Source organism: Bos indicus x Bos taurus, chromosome 9, assembly GCF_003369695.1.
Source record: "Bos indicus x Bos taurus breed Angus x Brahman F1 hybrid chromosome 9, Bos_hybrid_MaternalHap_v2.0, whole genome shotgun sequence".
Classification (NCBI taxonomy): Eukaryota; Metazoa; Chordata; class Mammalia; order Artiodactyla; family Bovidae; genus Bos; species Bos indicus x Bos taurus.
The window spans coordinates 65,267,183-65,288,723 of record NC_040084.1 but is presented as its reverse complement, the minus strand read 5'-3'; the positions used below and the strand labels follow the sequence as shown (position 1 = coordinate 65,288,723).

The 21,541-nt window shown below is 35.9% G+C and overlaps 1 protein-coding gene across 2 annotated transcripts in view; it reads right to left on the bottom strand.

Moving 5' to 3' along the window:
* Nucleotides 1-21,541, bottom strand: part of CEP162 (centrosomal protein 162) — a 93,695-nt gene that overhangs the window by 51,277 nt on the left and 20,877 nt on the right. For both annotated transcript variants that reach the window (XM_027551461.1, XM_027551462.1), the window contains exons 7-9: nucleotides 13,264-13,379; nucleotides 12,333-12,363; nucleotides 9,230-9,346 (exon numbers count right to left, since the gene is read on the bottom strand). In XM_027551461.1, coding sequence (XP_027407262.1) covers nucleotides 9,230-9,346; nucleotides 12,333-12,363; nucleotides 13,264-13,379 — 264 coding nt within the window. The remainder of the gene's footprint in view (nucleotides 1-9,229; nucleotides 9,347-12,332; nucleotides 12,364-13,263; nucleotides 13,380-21,541) is intronic.

Genomic DNA, 21,541 nt, shown 5'->3' with positions numbered 1-21,541 from the left:
CTCTTTTTTATGGGTGTGTGTGTTGGGGGGGTGGGGGTGGTGTTAATTTCATTAACACCCTTTGCTTAGTAATTGCCTATAAACATTTGACTCCCAAATCTGTGTCTTCTGTTTAATCTATCTTCTATCTCTTTTCTGAACACTGAACTTCCTAACAGACATGTAGACTGTTCTATAAGCAAATCACATCCTCAAGTGAATTAATTACATTCCCCAACAAAATCTGTTCTGCTCCCAATATCTGTGACTTTGGCTATGGCATGATCAGTCACCCAGTTATCCAAAACAGAGAACCTCATCTCACAGTTCACTTTTCCTTCCCTATCAACCTCCTTCTCGTCCCACCAACTGATAAACAATGGAGAAAAGAATTCAAAGAATCTAATGACAATGATGATCTAAGATTTTTATGAGTATTTTCCTACTCATTTTGTACTTTTCATTATTAACAGAATTTTCAAAATTAGAAGAAATAAAAGCATTATAGACAAGTAGAAAAAACAAGAGAAATAGGGTGATCAGACTTCTGTTCTCTTGATAACTATGACCATTAATTAATGCCTAAAGATAAAAGAGTATATATACAGCCTCCTCTTTATATAATCTATAAGTTGCACAGTATAAAATTCTGAGGAACTAGTTTCAACTCTAAATGTAAGAGGGTGCCAAGTACCATATGTGATTATGTAAGAATGCCTTACAATGGAATAGCTTTCCATCTGCTGCTTGAGGTCATCAGGTCACCATTGCTATTTGGAGCCTGTCCAATATGGAATACATTTGCTTAAATAAACTAAAAACAAAAAAGTGAAGAAGGAGACTTCCCTGGAGGTCCAGTGGTTAAGAATTCGCCTTGCAATGCAAGGGATGCAGGTCTGATTCCTGGTCGGGGAACTAAGATCCCACATGCTGCAGGGCAACCAAGTCCATGTGCCACAACCAGAGAACCTGAGTGCTCTAACTACTGGAGCCTGCATGCTCCAGAGCCTGTGCACCACAGCCAGAAAATCCGTACGCCACCACAGAAGATCCCACAGGCTGCAACTAAGACCCAGTGCAGCAGAATAAATAAAGAGATAAATACATTTAAAAAGTGGGGGATACCACCAGTTTGGAATCACTAACAGTTAAGTGCCAGGGATGTTCAGCAGGACTTGAGGAAAACAATCTTGCCTGCTAAAATAAGCCTAATTTCCCCTCCAAACCATCTATCAGACTCAAAGGGAGAAGAGAATTAATTTTATGAAGAAATGAAAAAGGCAGAAGACATTTTTCCTCCTCTAGAGAAATACCTGGATGCCTAAGTATCTGCTGAGTATGCATGAAAGAAATGATCCCAATGGGAAACAGCATCACAGTACTGAATGTGCATACCTAATTTAACAGGCATGAGGCGCCAGGAAGAAGAGGTTTTGGCTTAAACTAACAGCTGAGCAAACATGTGGAAAAGCAAATTACCTAAAAGTTAAAAATTAGAAATGGCAGAGAAGCATTAGATGCTGCTCAGAAAACAGAGCAAGGGAAAGGTACCTGTCTCCTAATTTGAATCATTAATCCAACTGATATTAAAAATAATTTCATAGTTGTTGACCTTTTTTTAATATATATATATTTTGTTGAAGTACAGTTGACTTACAATGTTTCAGATGCACAGCAAGGTGATTCAGTTATACAAACACACATATATTATTTTTGAAATTATTTTCCATCATAGATTATTACAAGATATTCACCATAGTTCCTGTGTTATACAGTAAACTTCTGTTGCTTATTGCATTATCTATTTTTTAGACTTTTTGTGACCCCATGGACTGTAGACCACCAGTCTCTGTCTTTACGACCCCATGGACTGTTGCCTGCCACGCTCCTCTGTCCTGGGAGATTCTCCAGGCAAGAATACTGGGGATCTTCCCAACCCAGGGATTGAACCCAGGTCTTCCACACTGCAGGCAGATTCTTTACTGTCTGAGCCACCAGGGAAGCCCTTTAATTAGAAATCTAACATTCTATCCATACTAAGTCAAACAAGTGGAATCAAAATGTCATAAACTTTTTAGTTAGGCAAAAATTCGTAAGTTTTCTAAAATATATATATGTATTTATATATATGTATACAAAAGCTTTTCTACTATACTTGATAAAGCCTTGAGAAAGAACATCAAAAAAAGAAAAGAAGAGATGGAGAAATTGGAGAACATAAACTAAATGAAAAGGGAGCACTGAATATGAAATAGACAAAGTGAAACACACTAGATAAAAGTAAAAGATCATCATGTTTTTAAACATGACTGCTCATCAGAAACATATCTGGAACTCTGGAGAAAAAGAGTAATACTTGAGCATTTGTATTTTTCAAAAAATTTCAAGATCATTCTGATATGCATCTGGATTTTAAAAAGTGATTACAGGTTTTTCTATTAGATCCTATTTTTGGTGATAAAGAGTTCTATTATTTTTCTGTTGACCAATCATGATACAATGATATTAAGTAATAGTTACATAATCATAAGAGTAAAAGATATTTATCAGTTTTCACAGTCAATGGCCAAACAAAATATAAAAGATAATTATAAATGCAACCATAATAGGAACATGATCAACTTAATAAAATAAAATAATTACATACAATAGGGGTGTGTCAAGCAGAGTGATGTGGTAAGTGGAAGTGCATACATGCACATGTTTTCATCCACCCAGTCAGTCTATGTTTTTTAGTTGGTGCATTTAATCTATTGACATTTAAGGTAGCTATTGATATGTATGATCCTATTACCGTTTTCTTAATTGTTTTGGATTTACTTTCCATAGGTCTCTTCCTTCTCTTGTGTTTCCTGCCTAAAGAAGTTCCTTTAGCATTTGTTGTAAAGCTGGTTTGGTGGTGCTGAATTCTCTTAACTTGTACTTATCTGGAAAGCTTTTGATTTCTCCATCAAACCCGAAGGAGTCTTGCTGGGTATTCTTGGTTGTAGGTTCTTCCCTTTCATCACTTTAAATATATCATGCCATTCCCTTCTGGCTTGTAGAGTTTCTGTTGAGGAATTGGTTGATAGCCTAATGGGAGTTCCCTGGTATGTTATTTGTCATTTTTCCCTTGTTGCTTTTAATAATTTACCTGTCTTTAATTTATATTAGTTTGATTACTATGTGTCTTGGTATGTTTCTCCTTGGGTTTATCTTGCCTGGGACTCCTCTGTGCTTCCTGAACTTGGCTGACTATTTCCTTTCCCATGTTTGGGACGTTTTCAGCTATTATCTCTTCAAAATTTTCTCAGGTCCTTTCTATGTTAAAATCTTTTTATGCATTTTATAGAGAGAAAAGGGCTGACTTCTTGCATGTATTTTATATATTACCACAAGTCAAAAACCCACTATATTTTCCAATTTAAGAGGCAGAGAAGTGTCAGAACCTATTGGGCAGAGGCAGGGGTCTGGTTGTGAAACAACACTGTCCTCCTGTGACTGCTCCAGGCATGCAACCATGGCACAAAATGGTCCCTGCCCTTGAGACAAATGAAAACAAGCAAAAGGCTAGATCTGACCATCATTTTATAGTTACCAACCTTTTTAAGACAGTAAAGCACAAGTTTCATGAACAGTATTATCAAAAAAAAAAGAGATAAAAATCTTTGACACTGTATCACCTAAACTGAGCCTGCTTATGGCTGAAGACACATGGTAAACAAAGGAAGCCGCTGATACTTTCAGTTCTTAATCCAAGCTCAGACTCTGATTTGAAATTTTCCAGTGTACTTTTGTAAATACTAGGTAAATTTTATACTTCATAGCCAAAAGGTATTTATGCCTTCAGGTTCTTTATTATAATTTGACTATTAACAGTAGTGAAATAAAAAGTGATAAGAACCACAGAGCTGCTACTTCTCATTGAACTGTAACAGTATGCTAGGCACTACACATAATCTCAATTGATCATCAAATGATGTCATTTTAAAGAAGAGGAAACAGGCTTTGAGGTACTAATTGTCCATTGTCACCCAGCTGGTAACTGGCAAGGCTGGAAATATGAATCCAAGACCAAAGACAGTAATGTCATACTCTTTACTCTTCTAGTAACTGATTCACCAAATTATTTCAGAATCAAAAATATTTAAGAAATAAGACCAAAAAATTTTAATTTTATATAATTTCCGAGATCATATTAGAGTTTCTATTTCCAGCGATATGTTTTTTATTTCTGAGTTTTATTATAATGTACAGGAGAGGTTTTCAAACTGCTCTGATTTTCATTCAGAGAAAACCATAGGTTCCACAGATGTTTGAATTTTCATTTTAAAATATGAAGAGCAGAGTGATAACTCTTTCCTCTGGCTTTGTTTTCATGCATATCTTAGAAAAAAGTTTCTCTGGCCATCCTGTATATAAATGAACCACCTATAATGTATCACTGATTAGAAAAGCTGTAGCTCTACACTTGTCTTTTAAAAGTATCCATATCTACTTACTGAAAACAGTGCAAGCAGACTATCAGAGCACATATGACAAATATTTAAATAAAAACAGTTGTAAGACTGAGGAACATGTGCCCAGCACATGCTTCCATCAGGGCAGAATATTCAGTCAGCTAATAACAAGTAAACCAGTAATGTTTTGATGGAAAACTTCTGTTGCAATTTTTTGTGGTTGTTTTAACTTTGTAACTGTTATATTCACACTTAACTGTTATATTCACATTTTAAAATGGAAGTAAATGAAACAAGACAGTGGTGATTCTTAGAACGGCAATGACTAGAAATAAGAGATGCGAGTGAACTTTGAGGTTTTGATTATGCTTTGTTTTTTGATCTGGTGACCGGTTACATGAATGTGTTCAGTACTTAAAAATTCATCAAACTGCACTATGATGATACATGAATTCTACAAGTATATTATACTGCCATAAAAAAGTATATTATATTGCCATAAAGAAATAAAAAGTAAAATCAAAATGCAAGCAGATGGTCAGAGTTGGCTAGTGATTTACGATTTCTATTGCTCTTTTTTTGACTAGTGTCTGGGTTGACTTAGTTGACCATATTGGTCACCTAAGACTTGCAAAAGCAAGCTGAAAATATCCCATTTGCACTTGTTTATGTGGTAAACCAAAAATATTTTTATATTATACAATAAAAATATACAAACATACTGGAAATTTGACGATATAAGAATGTAACAAGTATCTGCAATATTTAATTTTTAAAATTTCAAAAGACCATTACTGTTCTCACTACCTTTTTAAGTAAATGTCACAAATGTAAACATTTATATTTATACTGATAAAATACATTTTGTATCTATATAGAGAGTACTACCTAAGATTCCATTTGGGAGGCAGGTAACAGTTCCACTGTTTTAAGAAAGTTTGAAAAGGTACTATCTTAAAGGTCTCTACAACTTTTAGTCAAGTCTAGATGGTCCTACACATTTCAGAATTTCAGGATGTGATCTAGCTTTTTCCTACCCAGAAGGAACTATGGAAAAGCACAAAAACAAAGTCTCACTTCTCCTACATATAGCAAATTTAACAGAATTGGGGAGGGGCACAGAAAATTATTTAATATTCATCTCAGTACCATACTTTGTATCAACAGCACTTATTAACAAGAATTTCTTTTAAAACACACTTTACTCAGGTTATTGGCATAAAGGGTCACCACTAGCAAGTTCAGACTATTTAACTTGTTAAAAAAAAGGTAGAAAATGTGAGATTGAAAATTTTATTGTTGATACAGCCTACCAAAACTGAATCAAGAATAAACAGATAATGTGAACAGACCAAATACTAGAAGTGAAATAGAATCTGTAATGAAAAAAAAACACACTCCCTACAAACAAAAGTCCAGATTGGATGCCTTCACTGGGGAATTCTAACAAAGATATAAGAAAGAATTTATACTGATTCTTCTCAAGATCTTCTAAAAGACTGAAGATGAGGGAAATCTCCCACAGTCATTCTGTGAAGCCACCATTACCTTGATTCAAAATCAGACAAAGACATTACCAAAAAATAAAATTACAGGCCAATATCTCTGATGAATACAGATGCAAAAATCCTCAACAAAGTATTAGCAAACAGAATCCAACAGTACATAAAAAGGATCAAACACCGTGATCAAGTTGGATCCTCCCAAGGTCACAAGGATGGTTCAACATATACAAATCAATCAATGTGATACATACACCACACCAACTGAAGAAAAGACAAACCACATGACAATCTCAACAGATGCAGAAAAAGCATCTGATGAAATTGAAGATTAACTAATGATCAAAACTCTCACCATGGTGAGTATAGAGAGAACATAAATCAACACAGTAAAAGCTATTTATGACAAACCCACAGCCAACATAGTACTCGAGAGTGAAAAGCTGGAAGCCTTCCCACTGAAATATGGAATAAGACCAGGATGCTCTCTCACCTCTTCTATTTGACATATTTTGGAAGTCTGAGTCACAGCAATGAAACAAGAAAAAGAAACAGAGGGATCCAAACTGGAAGGGAAGAGGTAAAACTGTCATTATATGCAGATGACATGATACTCTATATAGAAAACCCTAAAGACTCCACACAAAAACTATTAGAAATAATAAATGAATTCAGCAAGGTAGCAGGATACAAGGTTGCAGAACTCTGTTGCATTTCTTTATACTAACATGAAGTATCAGAAAAGGAAAAAAAAAATCCCTTTCAATAATGCATGTAATAAATACCTAGGAATAAACCTAACCAAGGAGCTAAAAGATTTACTTGCTGAGAACTATAAAATATTGATGAAGGAAATTAAAAATGATTTAAAGAAATGGAAAGCTACTCCATACTCTTGGATTGGAAGAAACAATATTGTTAAAATAGCCATACTACTCAAAGCAACTTACAGATTTAATGTGATCCCTATCAAATTACCCATGACATTTTTCACAGAACTAGAACAAATAATCCTAAAATTTATATGGAACCACAACAGACCCAGAATTGCTAAAACAAATCTGTGAGGGAAAAAAAAAAAGTAGAAGGCACACCTTTCAGACTTCAGACAATACTATTAATCTATGGTAATCAAAACAGCATGGTACTGGCATAAAAACAGACCCATGGATAAGTGGAACAGAATAGAGAGCCCAGAAATAACCCCCCACACCTGTGGTCAATTAATTTTCAACAAAGGAAAGACTATATAATAGAGAAAAAAAATAGTCTCGTCAACAAGTGGTGTTAGGAAAGCTGGTTGGTCTCATGCAAATCAATGAGATTAGAACACACCCTCACACCACACACAAAAATAAACTCAAAATGGCTTGACTTAAAATATAAGATATGACACCATAAAACTCATGGAAAAGAATGTAGGCAAAACATTCTCTAATATAAATTGCATCAATGTTTTCTTATAAGGCAAAAGAAATAAAAGCAAAAATAAGCAAGTGGAACCAAATCAAACTTATAAGGTTTTTACGCAAAATAAACAAATGTAAACATTTTGTTTACATATAACAAAATGAAACCATAAATCTACAGAAAGGGAGAAAATATTTGCAAAGGATGCAACTGACAAGGGCTTAATTTCCAAAATGTACAAACAGATCAATAGAAAAAAAAAGAAAAAACCACAATCAAAAACGAACAGAAGATGTAAACAGCCATTTCTCCAAAGAAGTCATACAGATAGCCAAAAGGCACATGAAGAGATGCTCAATATTGCTATTAGAGAAATGCCCAAGTCAAAACTATAATGTAATATCACCACACCATCATGAAAAAGAATGACCATCATGAAAAAGTTTACAAATAATAAATGATGGAGAGAGTGTACAGAAAAGGGAACCCTCCTACATAGTTGGTGGGAACGTAAGCTGCTGCAGCCACTATGGAGATCAGCACAGAGGTTGCCTACGCTTACTCCTTGGAAGGAAAGTTATGACCAACCTAGATAGCATATTGAAAAGCAGAGACATTACTTTGCCAACAAAGGTCCGTCTAGTCAAGGCTATGGTTTTTCCAGTGGTCATGTATGGATGTGAGAGTTGGACTGTGAAGAAAGCTGAGTGCTGAAGAATTGATGCTTTTGAACCATGGTGTTGGAGAAGACTCTTGAGAGTCCCTTGGACTGCAAGGAGATCCAACCAGTCCATTCTACAGGAGATCAGCCCTGGGTGTTCTTTGGAAGGAATGATGCTAAAGCTGAAACTCCAGTACTTTGGCTACCTTATACGAAGAGTTGACTCACTGGAAAAGACTCTGATGCTGGGAGGGATTGGGGGCAGGAGGAAAAGGGGATGACAGAGGATGAGATGGCAGGATGGCATCACCAACTCAATGGACATGAGTTTGAGTGAACTCCAGGAGTTGGCGATGGACAAGGAGGCCTGGCATACTGCGATTCATGGGGTTGCAAAGAGTCGGACACGACTTAGCCACTGAACTGAACTGAACTGAAAAAACTAAAAATAGAGTTACCATATGATCCAGCAATCCCAACTCCTGGGCGTATATCCAGAAAAGATGAACACTCTAACTCAAAAATATACATGCACTCCAATATTCATAGCAGCACTATTTACAAGACTCAAAACATGAAAGCAACCTAGGTGTCTATCAATAGAGGACTGGATAAAGAAGATGTGATGTATACACACACACGTACGTGCATGTGCACGAAAATACTACTCAGCCATGAAAAATAATGAAATAATGTCATTTGAAGCAGCATAAATGAATTTAGAGATTATCATACTAAGTGAAGTAAGTCAGAAAGAGATAAACACTGTATGATAGCACTTATATGCAGAATCTAAAAAAATGAGACAAATGAACTTATTTATAAAACAGAAACAGACCCACAGACACAGAAAACAAACTTCTGGTGACTAAGGGAGGAATAAACTAGGAGTTTGGGATTAACAAATACACACTACTACATACAAAACAGATAAACAGTAAGGACCTACTGTAGAGCACAGGAAAACTATATTCAACATCTTGTAATAACGTATAACGGAAAAGAATCTAAAAAATATACACACGTGAGTATATATGTCTACATACACACAGATATATAACTGAATCACTCCTGAAACCAACACTTTATAAATCTAACATACTTCAATAAAAATGTAAAATTTTATTGATAGTTATTACATATATTATTATATATCATATATATTTTCCCCAGAAATGAAGTCAATTAGTCACAAAATATTACATGTTTAGAGACTAGCTATAGTTTCTCATTCTTACCTGTTCCTATCATTTCATTATCAGTCATATCTGACACAGCCTTTGGCTTAGTTTTTGTTCTATCCTGTTCATCAAGGTTGACTTCTGCAACAGAGTCTAATGAATCAAGCAGCACTACTGGAATAACATAAAAGAAAAATATTAGGAATATAAATAAGCTTATATGGTTCTATTAACAAGATACTTAAATCATATGAAATCTGTATAAAAACAAAGATAAATGTTTACATATAAAGAATATATAACTATGTACCTAGAACAAGAATGATTTTCTTCTTATATACAACAGAGTAGGCTTACATCAAAACTCATCTATGCTTAAATACAGGTCTAATGTATCTTTATATGTAAAAGGCAAAGGGCTGAGGAAAAGAGGAAAATAACAAACAAAAAAACCCTTTTTCTCTTAATTTTATTGACACATAGTGCTGATTAAAAATCATATTTGAGATCTATGACTTGATTTGATAAACATATACACTATAAAATCCAACCAGTCCATCCTAAAGGAGATCAGTCCTGGGTGTTCACTGGAAGGACTGATGTTGAAGCTGAAACTCCAATACTTTGGCCATCTGATGTGAAGAGCTGACTCATTCGAAAAGACCCTGACGCTGGGAAAGATTGAAGGCGGGAGGAGAAGGGGACGACAGAAGATGAGATGGTTGGATGGCATCACTGACTCACTGGACATGAGTTTGGGTAAACTCCAGGAGTTGGTGATGGACAGGGAGGCCTGGCGTGCTGGGGTTCATGGGGTTGCAGAGAGTCAGACACAACTGAGCAACTGAACTGAACAGAAACTATAAAATAATCAACAAAATCAAGCTAATTAACATATCCATGTACCCATTTTTGTGTATGTGATCTCCCTGCTGAGCGCGTTTCAAGTATACATTAATCTCAGTCACGCTGTTGCACATCACATATCCATAACTTACTTGTACCCCTTAACCAACCTCCATATGCCCCAAACCGAGCCCCTGGTAACCATCATTCTACTCTGTTTCTAGGATATTGACATTTTTAGATTCCACATATAAGTGAGGATAAACAGTATGCATCTTTCTTCATCTGCTTATTTCCCTTACTGCGATATCTCCACATATATCCATTTTGTTGCAAATGGCAGGATTTCCTTTTTTTTTTTTAAGCTATATATGCTACATTTTCTTTGCCTGTTCATCTTTTGATGGACATTTAAGTTCTATCCATACCTCATCTATTGTGAATAATCCCGCAATAAACATGACAATGGGGCTTCCTAGGTGGCTCAGGGTAAAGAATCTGCCTGCCAATCCAGTAGACCCAGTAGGTTCGATCCTTGGGTCAGGAAGATCCCTTGGAGAAGAAAGGGCAACCCACCCTAGTATTCTTACTTGGAAAAATCCCATCGACAGAGGTTCATGGTGGGCTACAATTCATGGGGTCACAAAGAGTTGTACACGACTTGGCAACTGAGCACACACACAAATATGGGCGTACAGATATCTCTTCCAGTTATATATCCAGAAGTGGGATTCTGAATTATTATAAGGTAGTTCCACTTTTAATTTTTTTTCAGGAACCTCTATCCTGCTTTCCATAACGGCTGCACCAATTTATATCCCTACCAATAGTGTACTGAAGTTCTCTTTTCTCTATATCCTTGCCAAAACTTATTTTGCCTCTTTTTGATAATAATCATCTAACAAGTGTGAGGTGACATCTCATTATGGTTTTGATCTGCATTTCCCTGATAATTAGTAAAGTTTAGTAATTTTTCATACACTTGTTTGTCCAGCTGCATATCTTGAGAAATGTCTATTTGGGTCCTCTGCTCACTTTTAATTTTTGTTGTTATTGTTACCGAGTTATGTGAGTTTTCTGTATATTGTGGGTATTAATCCTTTACCAAACATATAGTTCATAAATATTTTGCCCTACTTTATAAGCTGCCTTTTCACTCTGCTGTTTTCCTTTGCTATGTATGTAGAAGCTTTTTTAGTTTAATTCAATCCCATTTAGCTATTTTACTTTTCTTGCTTGTGATTTGGGGGTCATATCCAAAAGATTATTGCCCAGTATAACATCAAGCAGCTATATTCCTATGTTTTTCTTTTCATTTAAGCAGTTTCTGATCTTATACTTAAATCTTTGATCCATTTTGAGTCGACTTTCATATGTGATATGAGATAAGGATCCAATTTCATTCTTCTGCATGTGGACATCTAGTTTTCTAAACATGAAGTATTGAAGAGACCATCTGTCCTCATTTGATATTCTTGGCACCCTTGTTGAAGACCAGGTGACTACAGGTGCATGGATTTTTGTTTCATTGGTATTATGTCTGTTTTTATACCAGTACCATGCTGTCTTGGTTACTATAGTTTTGTAATACATTTTGAAGTCAGGGAGTGTGACGCCTCCATGCTTTGCTCCTTCTCAAGCTTGCTTTGGTTATGTGAAGTCCTTTGTGGTTTCATAAAAACTTTAGAATTTTTTTTTTTCTGTGAAAAATGTCACTGGAATTTGATAGGAATTTCACTGAATCTGTAGATCACTTTGGATAGTATGGACATTTTAACAGTAGTAATTCTTTTAATCTATGAGCACAGAATATTTTTCTATTTATTTTAGTGTTCAATTTCTTTCCGATGTTTTATAGTTCTAGGCATAATTTACCTCCTTAATAAAATTTATCCCTAAGTTTGTATTCTTTTTGATGTCACTGCAAATATAATTGCTTATCTGTAGTCTTCTTGAGGAATATTTGTCTAGCTTTCGTATCAAGGTGATGCTGGGTTTTACTTAATGAGTTTGAAAAAATTCCCTCTTTTTCTGTTTTTTTTTAGGAAGAGTTTAAGGAAGATTAACATTAATAATCTTTGAATGTTTGGTAAAATTTATCCATAAAGGCATTTGGTCCAAGGTTTTTAAAAAACATATATCCTTAAATACAACAGGAAGAATTTAAGATAAGCATAAAAAACATATTGGGAAAATCTGTAAATTTTAATTCATCAGAAATTATTTAAAAACAGACAGTAATTTATTCAGAATTAGATATAGATCTGAACAGACCAACTGTCTACAAAAATTTATGAATACAGATAATATTTACCATTAGCCAGCATGCCAGTTTTTTCTTCTTCCTAAATTAAAAAAAACGAACATTATATGATTTGAAATTGAACTTATATGAAATGACTACACTGCAAAGAGTAAGAGAACTTGAAAGCCAGCACTTTACCCCATTATGAAAAGCTCAAGAAATACGCTTTCTGGATTTCTTTCATCATGCTCATTCACTGACAATTCTATAAGACTAGACAAATGTAGCAGTGAGAGAACTTCTACAAGTCTCTTCAGAACCTTGGTGATTACCAGCAATTAATTTAGGCCTTTATGAGCCTGTTTAAAGTACCTGATGTCATCTGTTCATCTACCTTGCTGAGAAATTACCCTCTTTATCAAAATCCAAGATAACATCACTAGTTTATAACAGCAACTGTCTACTCTTAGGTAGCTTCAAGGATAAGTTCTATCTGGCATGTCTTGGTAAAAACTGAGAAACGAGAGAATTAGAGTACAATATCCCTGAATGTGAACTGAATAATTTAATTGACAATTAACAATATTAATTTAATTTACAATCTTAGCCCAATAAGTTTCAGACAGTAACATCACTATTGGCATAAATACTAGGGACGGAATGTCTCATAAGGACAAGACCAACCAAAGAAAAGTACAGTTTAATACACCTGTTTAAAAATTAAGATTTGAGATTTTAATGAAATTTTCAATTTTCAAAGTTTAAAGAAATTTCCCAAAATAAATCTTTCAGAAAACCATCTACTGCCATGTATTTCATTAAGATTAAAATTGACATCCTGAGTTCAGAAAGTGTCTGAGTATTAAGAGACTTATAACTTTACAACAGTGAGCAAGACTATAAAGAACTTTATTTTGAGCTCTTTTTAGAACAACAGTCAGTAGTCAGCTAAGGTAATGAAAGAAGTTTCCAAATTGTCAAATATATAACTGATACATACCTGTTTGGGTACATTTGTTTTTTCTGATTGGGAATCTTCTTTGGACTTAGTCTCTCCCTTAAGAGTCAAAGGTGCATCAATATCCTCCTCATCTTCAAAATCATCACTATAATTTTCTGAAGAAAATAGTTTTTTAAAAAACACAAGAATCATAGTCAAAAAAGTCAAATTCCCAGGAAAAGACTGTTGATTTCCAAAAGAAGTCTGCATAAGAGTAATTTACTTAAATGTTAACATGAGGATATCTTTAAGAGCACACTATTTTGGGGAAAAGATTGATGAGAATTCAATTCTTAAGACTTGGGTGGGCTTTTTTTTTGTACTTTCAAGTAGTTATTAGTTTTATTTTATATTATTTTCAAACTAAAATTTTCTAGAGGTGTTCAAAATATTATATACTTCTAATACAAACTGCAGTTACTTAATTTTTAAAGATAAAAATCTCAAATTGCTTACTTCTAAAAGGCAGCATTTTGAAAAATCTAGACTTGCTTACCAAAGGTTGGATTTTACTTGTTGATTTTTTTAGTCTTTACAGTTATTTCTACTGTTATCCTTAAGCAGTACTTATGAAAGCTTTATCTCTGACACCTCCCTTAGGAAAACACTAGCCTTAATGACCTTCACTGTTTCCCAATCCTAGGCATCTCTCAGCTCAAGTCCCAAATTATTATCTCAATGACTCTGCAGCAGAAGGCAAATGTCTATCCAGTTAACATGATGCTATCAGGCTTCTTATGATGAAGATGGGCAGAAACTGTCTGGCCAGGATCTCATCATCAATTTTTAATTGGTTGTCTATAGCCCTCCAATTGAAGGACTGAGTGAGATTTGTGGGCTGCAGAACAAGAATGACCTTTTCAGAATAGAACTGACCATTCATAATTTTATTTGTATTTCAAAAATTAGATCACGTTCAGAGATAGGATGGCCTGATGGGCGGAGACTGCATGAGGTTTGAGAGTCTGGTTCTGGAATGACCATCTTTCAGTCTTCTCCTTGAATGCAGATTAACAATGGAAGTCTGAAAATGAGTAAGTTAAACAGAGATGTTCCCAGTGAGATCTACCTACAGAAATATCTCCATTTCAGTTCACAGGTATACAAGGGTAGAAGAACATGGGTATTGTGACTTAGGTAGATAAACTAGGCTGGTTGGTTAGTTACAACAGTATCTATATTCTGAGGCTGAGAAGCTCACCTCTATTTCTCTTCTATCGGAAAAAGAACTCTGCCTGGAATTTTATAGTATCAGTAGACATAATTTAATTCACATAACAGTTACAGAGAAATTACCTTGTATTAAATTCTAGATGCTAGGACCAATATCAGATGATTAACATTCTCATATTCTAGTGGGAATCACTGAATTTTAAGTACCTCAGGAATTAGTCTTACTTAAGTAAGATGATGAACAAGGAGGGAAGACATATAGGAGTGTATAGTAAGTAAGTGTTAGTCGCTCAGTCATGTCCAACTCTTTGCCACCCCATGAACTGTAGCCCTGCAGGCTTCTCTGTCTATGGGATTCTCCAAGCAAGAATACTGGAGTGAATTGCCATCCCCTTCTCCAGAGGATCTTCCTGACCCAGGGATTGAACCCAGGTTTCCTGCACTGCAGGCAGCTTCTTTACCATTTGAACTACAGGGAAGTCCTTCAGAAGAGTATGACATGAACTTAAACAACTACTTGGGATTCGGGAACTTTCTACAATCAATGGAAGAGGATGTAGTGTTTGTGTCACCTCAAAGAAGCAGAACAAAAAACAGTTCAGATACTGTGGCATAGTGCTTGTAGCGTGACCAGAACCGGAAGACTTGTATTCAACTTCTGATTCTACTATTTTTCAGTTGTAGAACCAAAAGCAAGTCACAAACTCTTTGCCTCATGTTTCCCAGCTATAAAGTAGGAACAGTATTTATTTCAGAGATTGCTGAGAAGATTAAGAGTTAGTGTTATATAATATGCACTGTATGTTAGTCTTAGCCATTATGTTGAGCAGTAATAATTTATCTTTGTTAGTATTATAGCTTGTGTTATACTTAATCTGAATTAAAAGTTAATAAAGCCAAATATTATTTAAGAAATGTACTAATCTAATGTGCATTTTTCAGAACTACATTTTGTTGGCACTTAGTAACGGAATAGTCTGTATGCTAATATTACTAACATATACAAGACCAATCTCAGGAATTTTGTTACAAATAAATTAGGTTTGAAGCAAGAAGGAAATGCCATTGGTAGACACAGAGATAAGTAAGACAGACAAGAAATAAAAGGAAGGAAAACAACGAATCAGCAATTTCTAAAAGAAACACCAAGGGAAATTAAGTTCATATAAAAATGGAAGAATAAAACCCAGTTGAGAAGGTGGTTCTCATATGAGAAATATGAGAGATAATAATATCCACCAGCTCTTTCACACTGTTTGGAAAACAATGAGAATATTAATTTTTATTTTATTTTCTTGGGCTGCAAAATTACTGCAGGTGGTGACTGCAGCCATAAAATTAAAAGACGCTTGCTCCTTGGAAGAAAAGCTATGACAAACCTAGACAGCATATTAAAAGTACAGACATTACTTTGCCAACAAAGGTCCATAGTCAAAGCTGTGGTTTTCCCAGCAGTCACGTATGGATGTGAGAGCTGGACCATAAACAAGGCTTAGCGTCAAAGAACTGATGCTTTTGAACTGTGGTGTTGGAGAAGAGTCTTGACAGTCCCTTGGACTGCATGGAGATCAAACCAGCCCATCCTAAAGGAAATCAGTCCTGAATATTCATTGGAAGGACTGATGTTGAAGCTGAAACTCCAATACTTTGGCCACCTGATGTGAAAAGCTGACTCATTAGAAAAGACCCTAAAGCTGGGAAAGACTGAAGGCAGGAGAAGGGGATGACAGAAGACAAGATGACTGCATGGTATCACCAACACAATGGACATGAGTTTGAGCAAGTTCTGGGAGATGCTGAAGTATAGGGAAGCCTGGCATACTAAGTCCATGGGGTCTTAAAGAGCAGGACATGACTGAGTGACTGAACAATAACAACAGTTTTTACACTTCTAATCTGTTTGACTAGAAGACATTGCACATTCAACATGAAGGATTTCTACTAATATACTCCATATCTGTAACTTTGAAAATATAATTTGCATAAACAGAAAATAAGCAAACAACTCTTGATCTAAAAGATACATTTTGGAGATATATTTTCCTTCTCTGTTAGAATATTTGGCTGATAAATTTCAAGTATGATAGAATCTAGAGGATTTTCACCTGTACCATTTTAGATTTCAAGGACTTTGTAAATAATGAGTACATGCATACTCTTTGTGATACCACGGACTGTAACCCACCAGGCTCTTCTATCTAAGTAATTTTCAGGAATACTTGAGAGGGTTGTTATTTCCTACTCCAAAATAATGCATAAAATGCATAAAGTATATGAAACTAATATTTTCAGATATTCGACAATCAGCAGTGCAAAAATATGATTCTTAAGAAAGATAAATAAGTGAGCTGAGTCTACATTTACTAAAGGGTACATACGTCCTGGAGTGCCAAGCAGGATCAGGGAGATCAGGACAGTCTTACTGTGTTCAGAAAACAGAGATAAGAGTACTGAAAAGACAAGGTAAGCTGCAGGCAAGTGATAAAGGAAGGAAGCTGCGCTGGTAAAGAGTCTGCCAGCAATGCAGGGGACCTGGGTTTGATCCCTGGGTTGCAAAGATTCCCTGGAGAAGGGAATGGCTACCTACTCCACTATTCTGGCCTGGAGAATTCCATGGACTCTATAGTCCATGGGGTTGCCAAGAGTTGGATTCCACTGAGCAACTTTCAGAAACAAAGCCCTAGAAATCTACAGGGGGCCCCCTTGAGTCTCTCCTGCAGACTGAATCATTTAAGTGTAGTTTGACCAAAGAACAAGTGGGATGTTGGAAGTTGGACAATTTCCATATTTTGCACAGGGAAAAGTGATTTTGAAGCTCTAACCAGCTCGAGTGGAAAAAATCTTTGTTGTTCAGTAGGGGCATCCAGTGAAAATATCAAGAGGGCTATGTCTCAGCAGCAGTGTCAAACTCTGCTGAAGTAAGGCTACTCTGGACTTCCCCTAACAAAGCAGAAGAAAAGCCTTGAAAAGATCAACCTTTCAGCCAGAACAAACCTCAACACTGTTGAAAAGAAGAAAATGAAATTCAAAATTCATTTCAACAATGTAAAAATCTACAACATATTCAACACTCGATTAAAAATTTACTAGAATTACAAGGAGGAGAAAGTCACCACACCTAGAAGAGACCCAGAAATAAACAAATACCGGGATCGCCGAATACACTCAGTGTTGAGGACTTGAAAACAAAGAACATGAAGAAATATACTAAAAGAAATGAAAAAAGAAAGATCCAAAAGAAACTTCTAGAGTTAAAAAACAATGAATAACAAGAGACTAAAGAAGAAAAAATATTAATGAACTTGAAAACCTAGCAATAAAACTAAAGCTGAGAGGAAAAAAGCTTTAAAAAATGATAGTCTTTTGACCTATGGGACAAAATTTAACTTTCTAACATATTTGCAATTAGGATCAGAAAGCAAGGGAAGCCAGACACGATTTTGAAAAATTAATGGCACAAACATTTATTTTGATGGAAACCATAAATTAACAGATCAATTAATGCTCAACCAGCTCCAAACAGGATAAACCTAAGAAAAGCACACCAAGATCATCCTAACCAAACTGCCACAAAACTGGACTAAAGAGAAAAATTTTCAAACAGAGGGAAAAGACACTATATACACAAAGTCACATAATCACTCATGAGATGACTTCTCATGAGAAATTTCAGAGGACAACAGAAGGAAATCATTAAAGTGCTCAAAGAAAATAAATTACCTACAATTTTGTATCAAGCAAAACTGTTCTTCAAAAACAAAGGCAAAATATACTTTCAGAAACAACACTTGAGAGAATTTATTCCTAGTAGACCTGCACTATAAGAAAAGCTAGGGAGGTTTTACATGCTGAAGAAAAATACCACTAGATAGAAACTCAGAATAATAGTCGATCACAACTATTTGAAAGCTGCTAAGAGAACAGATCTTAAAACTTCTCATCACAAGAAAAAATAATTTTTTGCAATTATGTAAGGTGACAGAAGGTGACAAAGGCTAATAGAGTTTTGCCAAGAGAACGCATTGGTCATAGCAAACACCCTCTTCCAACAACACAAGAGAAGACCATATGGACATCACCAGATGGTCAATAATGAAATCAGATTGATTACATTCTTTGCAGCCAAAGATGAAGAAGCTCCACACAGTCAGCAAAAACAAGACCAGGAGCTGACTGTGGCTCAGATCATGAACTCCTTAATGCCAAATTCAGACTTAAATTGAAGAACGTAAGGAAAACCACTAGACCATTCAGGTATGATCTAAATCAAATCCTTTACGATTATACAGCAGAAGTGATAAAAGATTCAAGGGATTAGATCTGATAGACAGAATGCCTGAAGAACTATGGACGGAGGTTCATGATATTGTACAGGAGGCAGTGATCAAGACCATCCCCAAGAAAAAGAAATGCAAAATGGTTGCCTGATGCGGTTTTACAGATAGCTGTGAAAAGAAGAGAAGCGAAAGGAAAAGGAGAAAAGGAAAATATGCCCATTTTAATGCAGAGTTCCAAAGAATAGCATGGAGAGATAAGATCACTTCCTCAGTGATCAATGCAAAGAAATGGAGGAAAACAATAGAATGGGAAAGACTAGCAATCTTTTCAAGAAAATTAGAAATACCACAGAACATTTCATGCAAAGATGGGCTCAATAAAGGACAGAAATAGTATGGGCCTAACAGAAGTAGAAGATATTAAGAAGAAGTGGCAAGAATACACAAAAGAACTACACAAAAAAGATCTTCATGACCCAGATAACCACGATGGTGTGATCACTCACCTAGAGTCAGACACCCTGGAATGCGAAGTCAAGTAGGCCTAGGAAGCCTCACCATGAACAACGCTAGTAGAGAGGATGGAATTCCAGTTGAGCTATTTCAAATCCTAAAAGATGATGCTGTGAAAGTGCTGCACTCAATATGCCAGCAAATTTGGAAAACTCAGCAGTGGCCATAGGACTGGAAAAAATCTGTTTTCATTCCAATCCCCAAAAAACGCAATGCCAAAGAATGGTCAAACTACTGCACAATTGCACTCATCTCACACACTAGCAAAGTAATGCTCAAAATTCTGCAAGCCAGACTTCAGCAATACATGAACCATGAACTTCCAGATGTTCAAGCTGGATTTAGAAAAGGCAGAGGAATCAGAGATCAAATTGCCAACATCCACTGGATCATCAAAAAAGCAAGAGTTCCAGAAAAACATCTACTTCTGTTTTATTCACTATGCCAAAGCCTTTGACTGTGTAGATCACAACAAACTGTGGAAAATTCTCAAAGAGATAGGAATACCAGACCACCTGACCTGCCTCTTGAGAAATCTGTATGCAGGTCAAGAAGCAACAGCTAGAACTGGATACGGAACAACAGACTGGTTCCAAATTGGGAAAGGAGTACATCAAGGCTGTATACTGTCACCCTGCTTATTTAACATCTATGCAGAGTACATCATGAGAAATGCTGGGCTGGATGAAGCACAAGCTGGAATCAAGATTGCCAGGAGAAGTATCAATAACCTCAGATATGTAGATGACACCACCCTTATGGCAGAAGGTGAAGAACTAAAGAGCCCCTTGATGAAAGTGAAAGAGGAGAGTGAAAAAGTTGGCTTAAAACCCAACATTCAGAAAACTAAGATCATGGTATCTGGGCCCATCACTTCATGGCAAACAGATTGGGAAACAATTCGAAAAAGTGAGACTTTATTTTTTGGAGTTCCAAAATCACTGCAGATGGTGACTGCAGCCATGAAATTAAAAGACGTTTATTCCTTGGAAGGAAAGTTGTGACCAACCTAGACAGCACATTAAAAAGCAAAGACATTACTTTGCCAACAAAGGACTGTCTAGTCAAAGCTTTGGTTTTTCCAATAGTCATGTAAGGATGTGAGATCTGGACTATAAAGAAAGCTGAGCACCAAAGAATTGATGCTTTTGAACTGTGGTGTTTGAGAAGACTTTGAGAGTCCCTTGGGCTGCAAGGAGATCCAAGCAGTCCATCCTAAAGGAAATCAGTCCTGAACATTCACTGGAAGGACTGATGTTGAAGCTGAAACTCCAATACTTTGGCCACCTGATGTGAAGAACTGACTCACTGGAAAAGATCCTGATACTGGGAAAGGTTGAAGGTGGGAGAAGGGGACAACAGAGGATGAGATGGTTGGATGGCATCACTGACTAAATGGACATGAGTTTGAGTAAGCTCCAGGAGTTGGTGATGGACAGGGAAGCCTGACGTACTGTAGTCCATGGGCTTGCAAAGAGTCAGTCACGACTGTGCGACTGAACTGAATTGAAGGTGACAGATGCTAACTAGGCTTATTATGGTGAACATTTCACAATGTATACAGATATTGAATCATGATGTACACCTGATCTAATAAGTTATATATGTTAATTGTAACTTAATTTAAAAATAAATTTTAAAGATTCATTTCAAAATAAAAAGGAAAAAAATTCACTGGGAATGGTAACTATGTGAATAAGTATAAATATAGACTTTTATATTATGTATAAGATTTATAATAGTCTGTTAAAAGCAATAATAATGTTGAGTCCTTCCTGAAGGCCACAGGTGCAAAACCTTGCACCACAGAAGGACACCTTCAAAGCTGACTGAACCCCTTTGTAACCTTGCCAAAAGCACTCTGATAATCACTATCAAGCTTCCTGACTCCCAATTACACAAAGATGCCCATTCCAGAAAGCAGCCTACAGCGCCCCAATCCATCACCTAATGCCAACTATCCAGCAAGAATTCTGCCTTAAGGCTTTAAAAATTGGCTATTAACCCACAAAAACTGTTGACTCCTCCGTCTGTTGGCCCACTGTGCTTGCTGTACCCACTTCATTTCTGCTCTTTTTTCTTAATAAATTCACTCCCTTCTGAAATGCTCTATGTCTGGAAATTCTTTTCCAACCTGCGCTCAGACTGCCTCAACAACTAATACTGCTCTACTGTGGGGTTTTTAAGAGATGTAGAAGAAAAATATATGCCAAAAATGGCAAAAAGGCTGGGGGAAGTTTACTACTGTTAAAATTCATATAAAGTGGCATAATGTTATGTTAAAGTAAGCTCTAGTGAAGTAAAGATGCACAGGC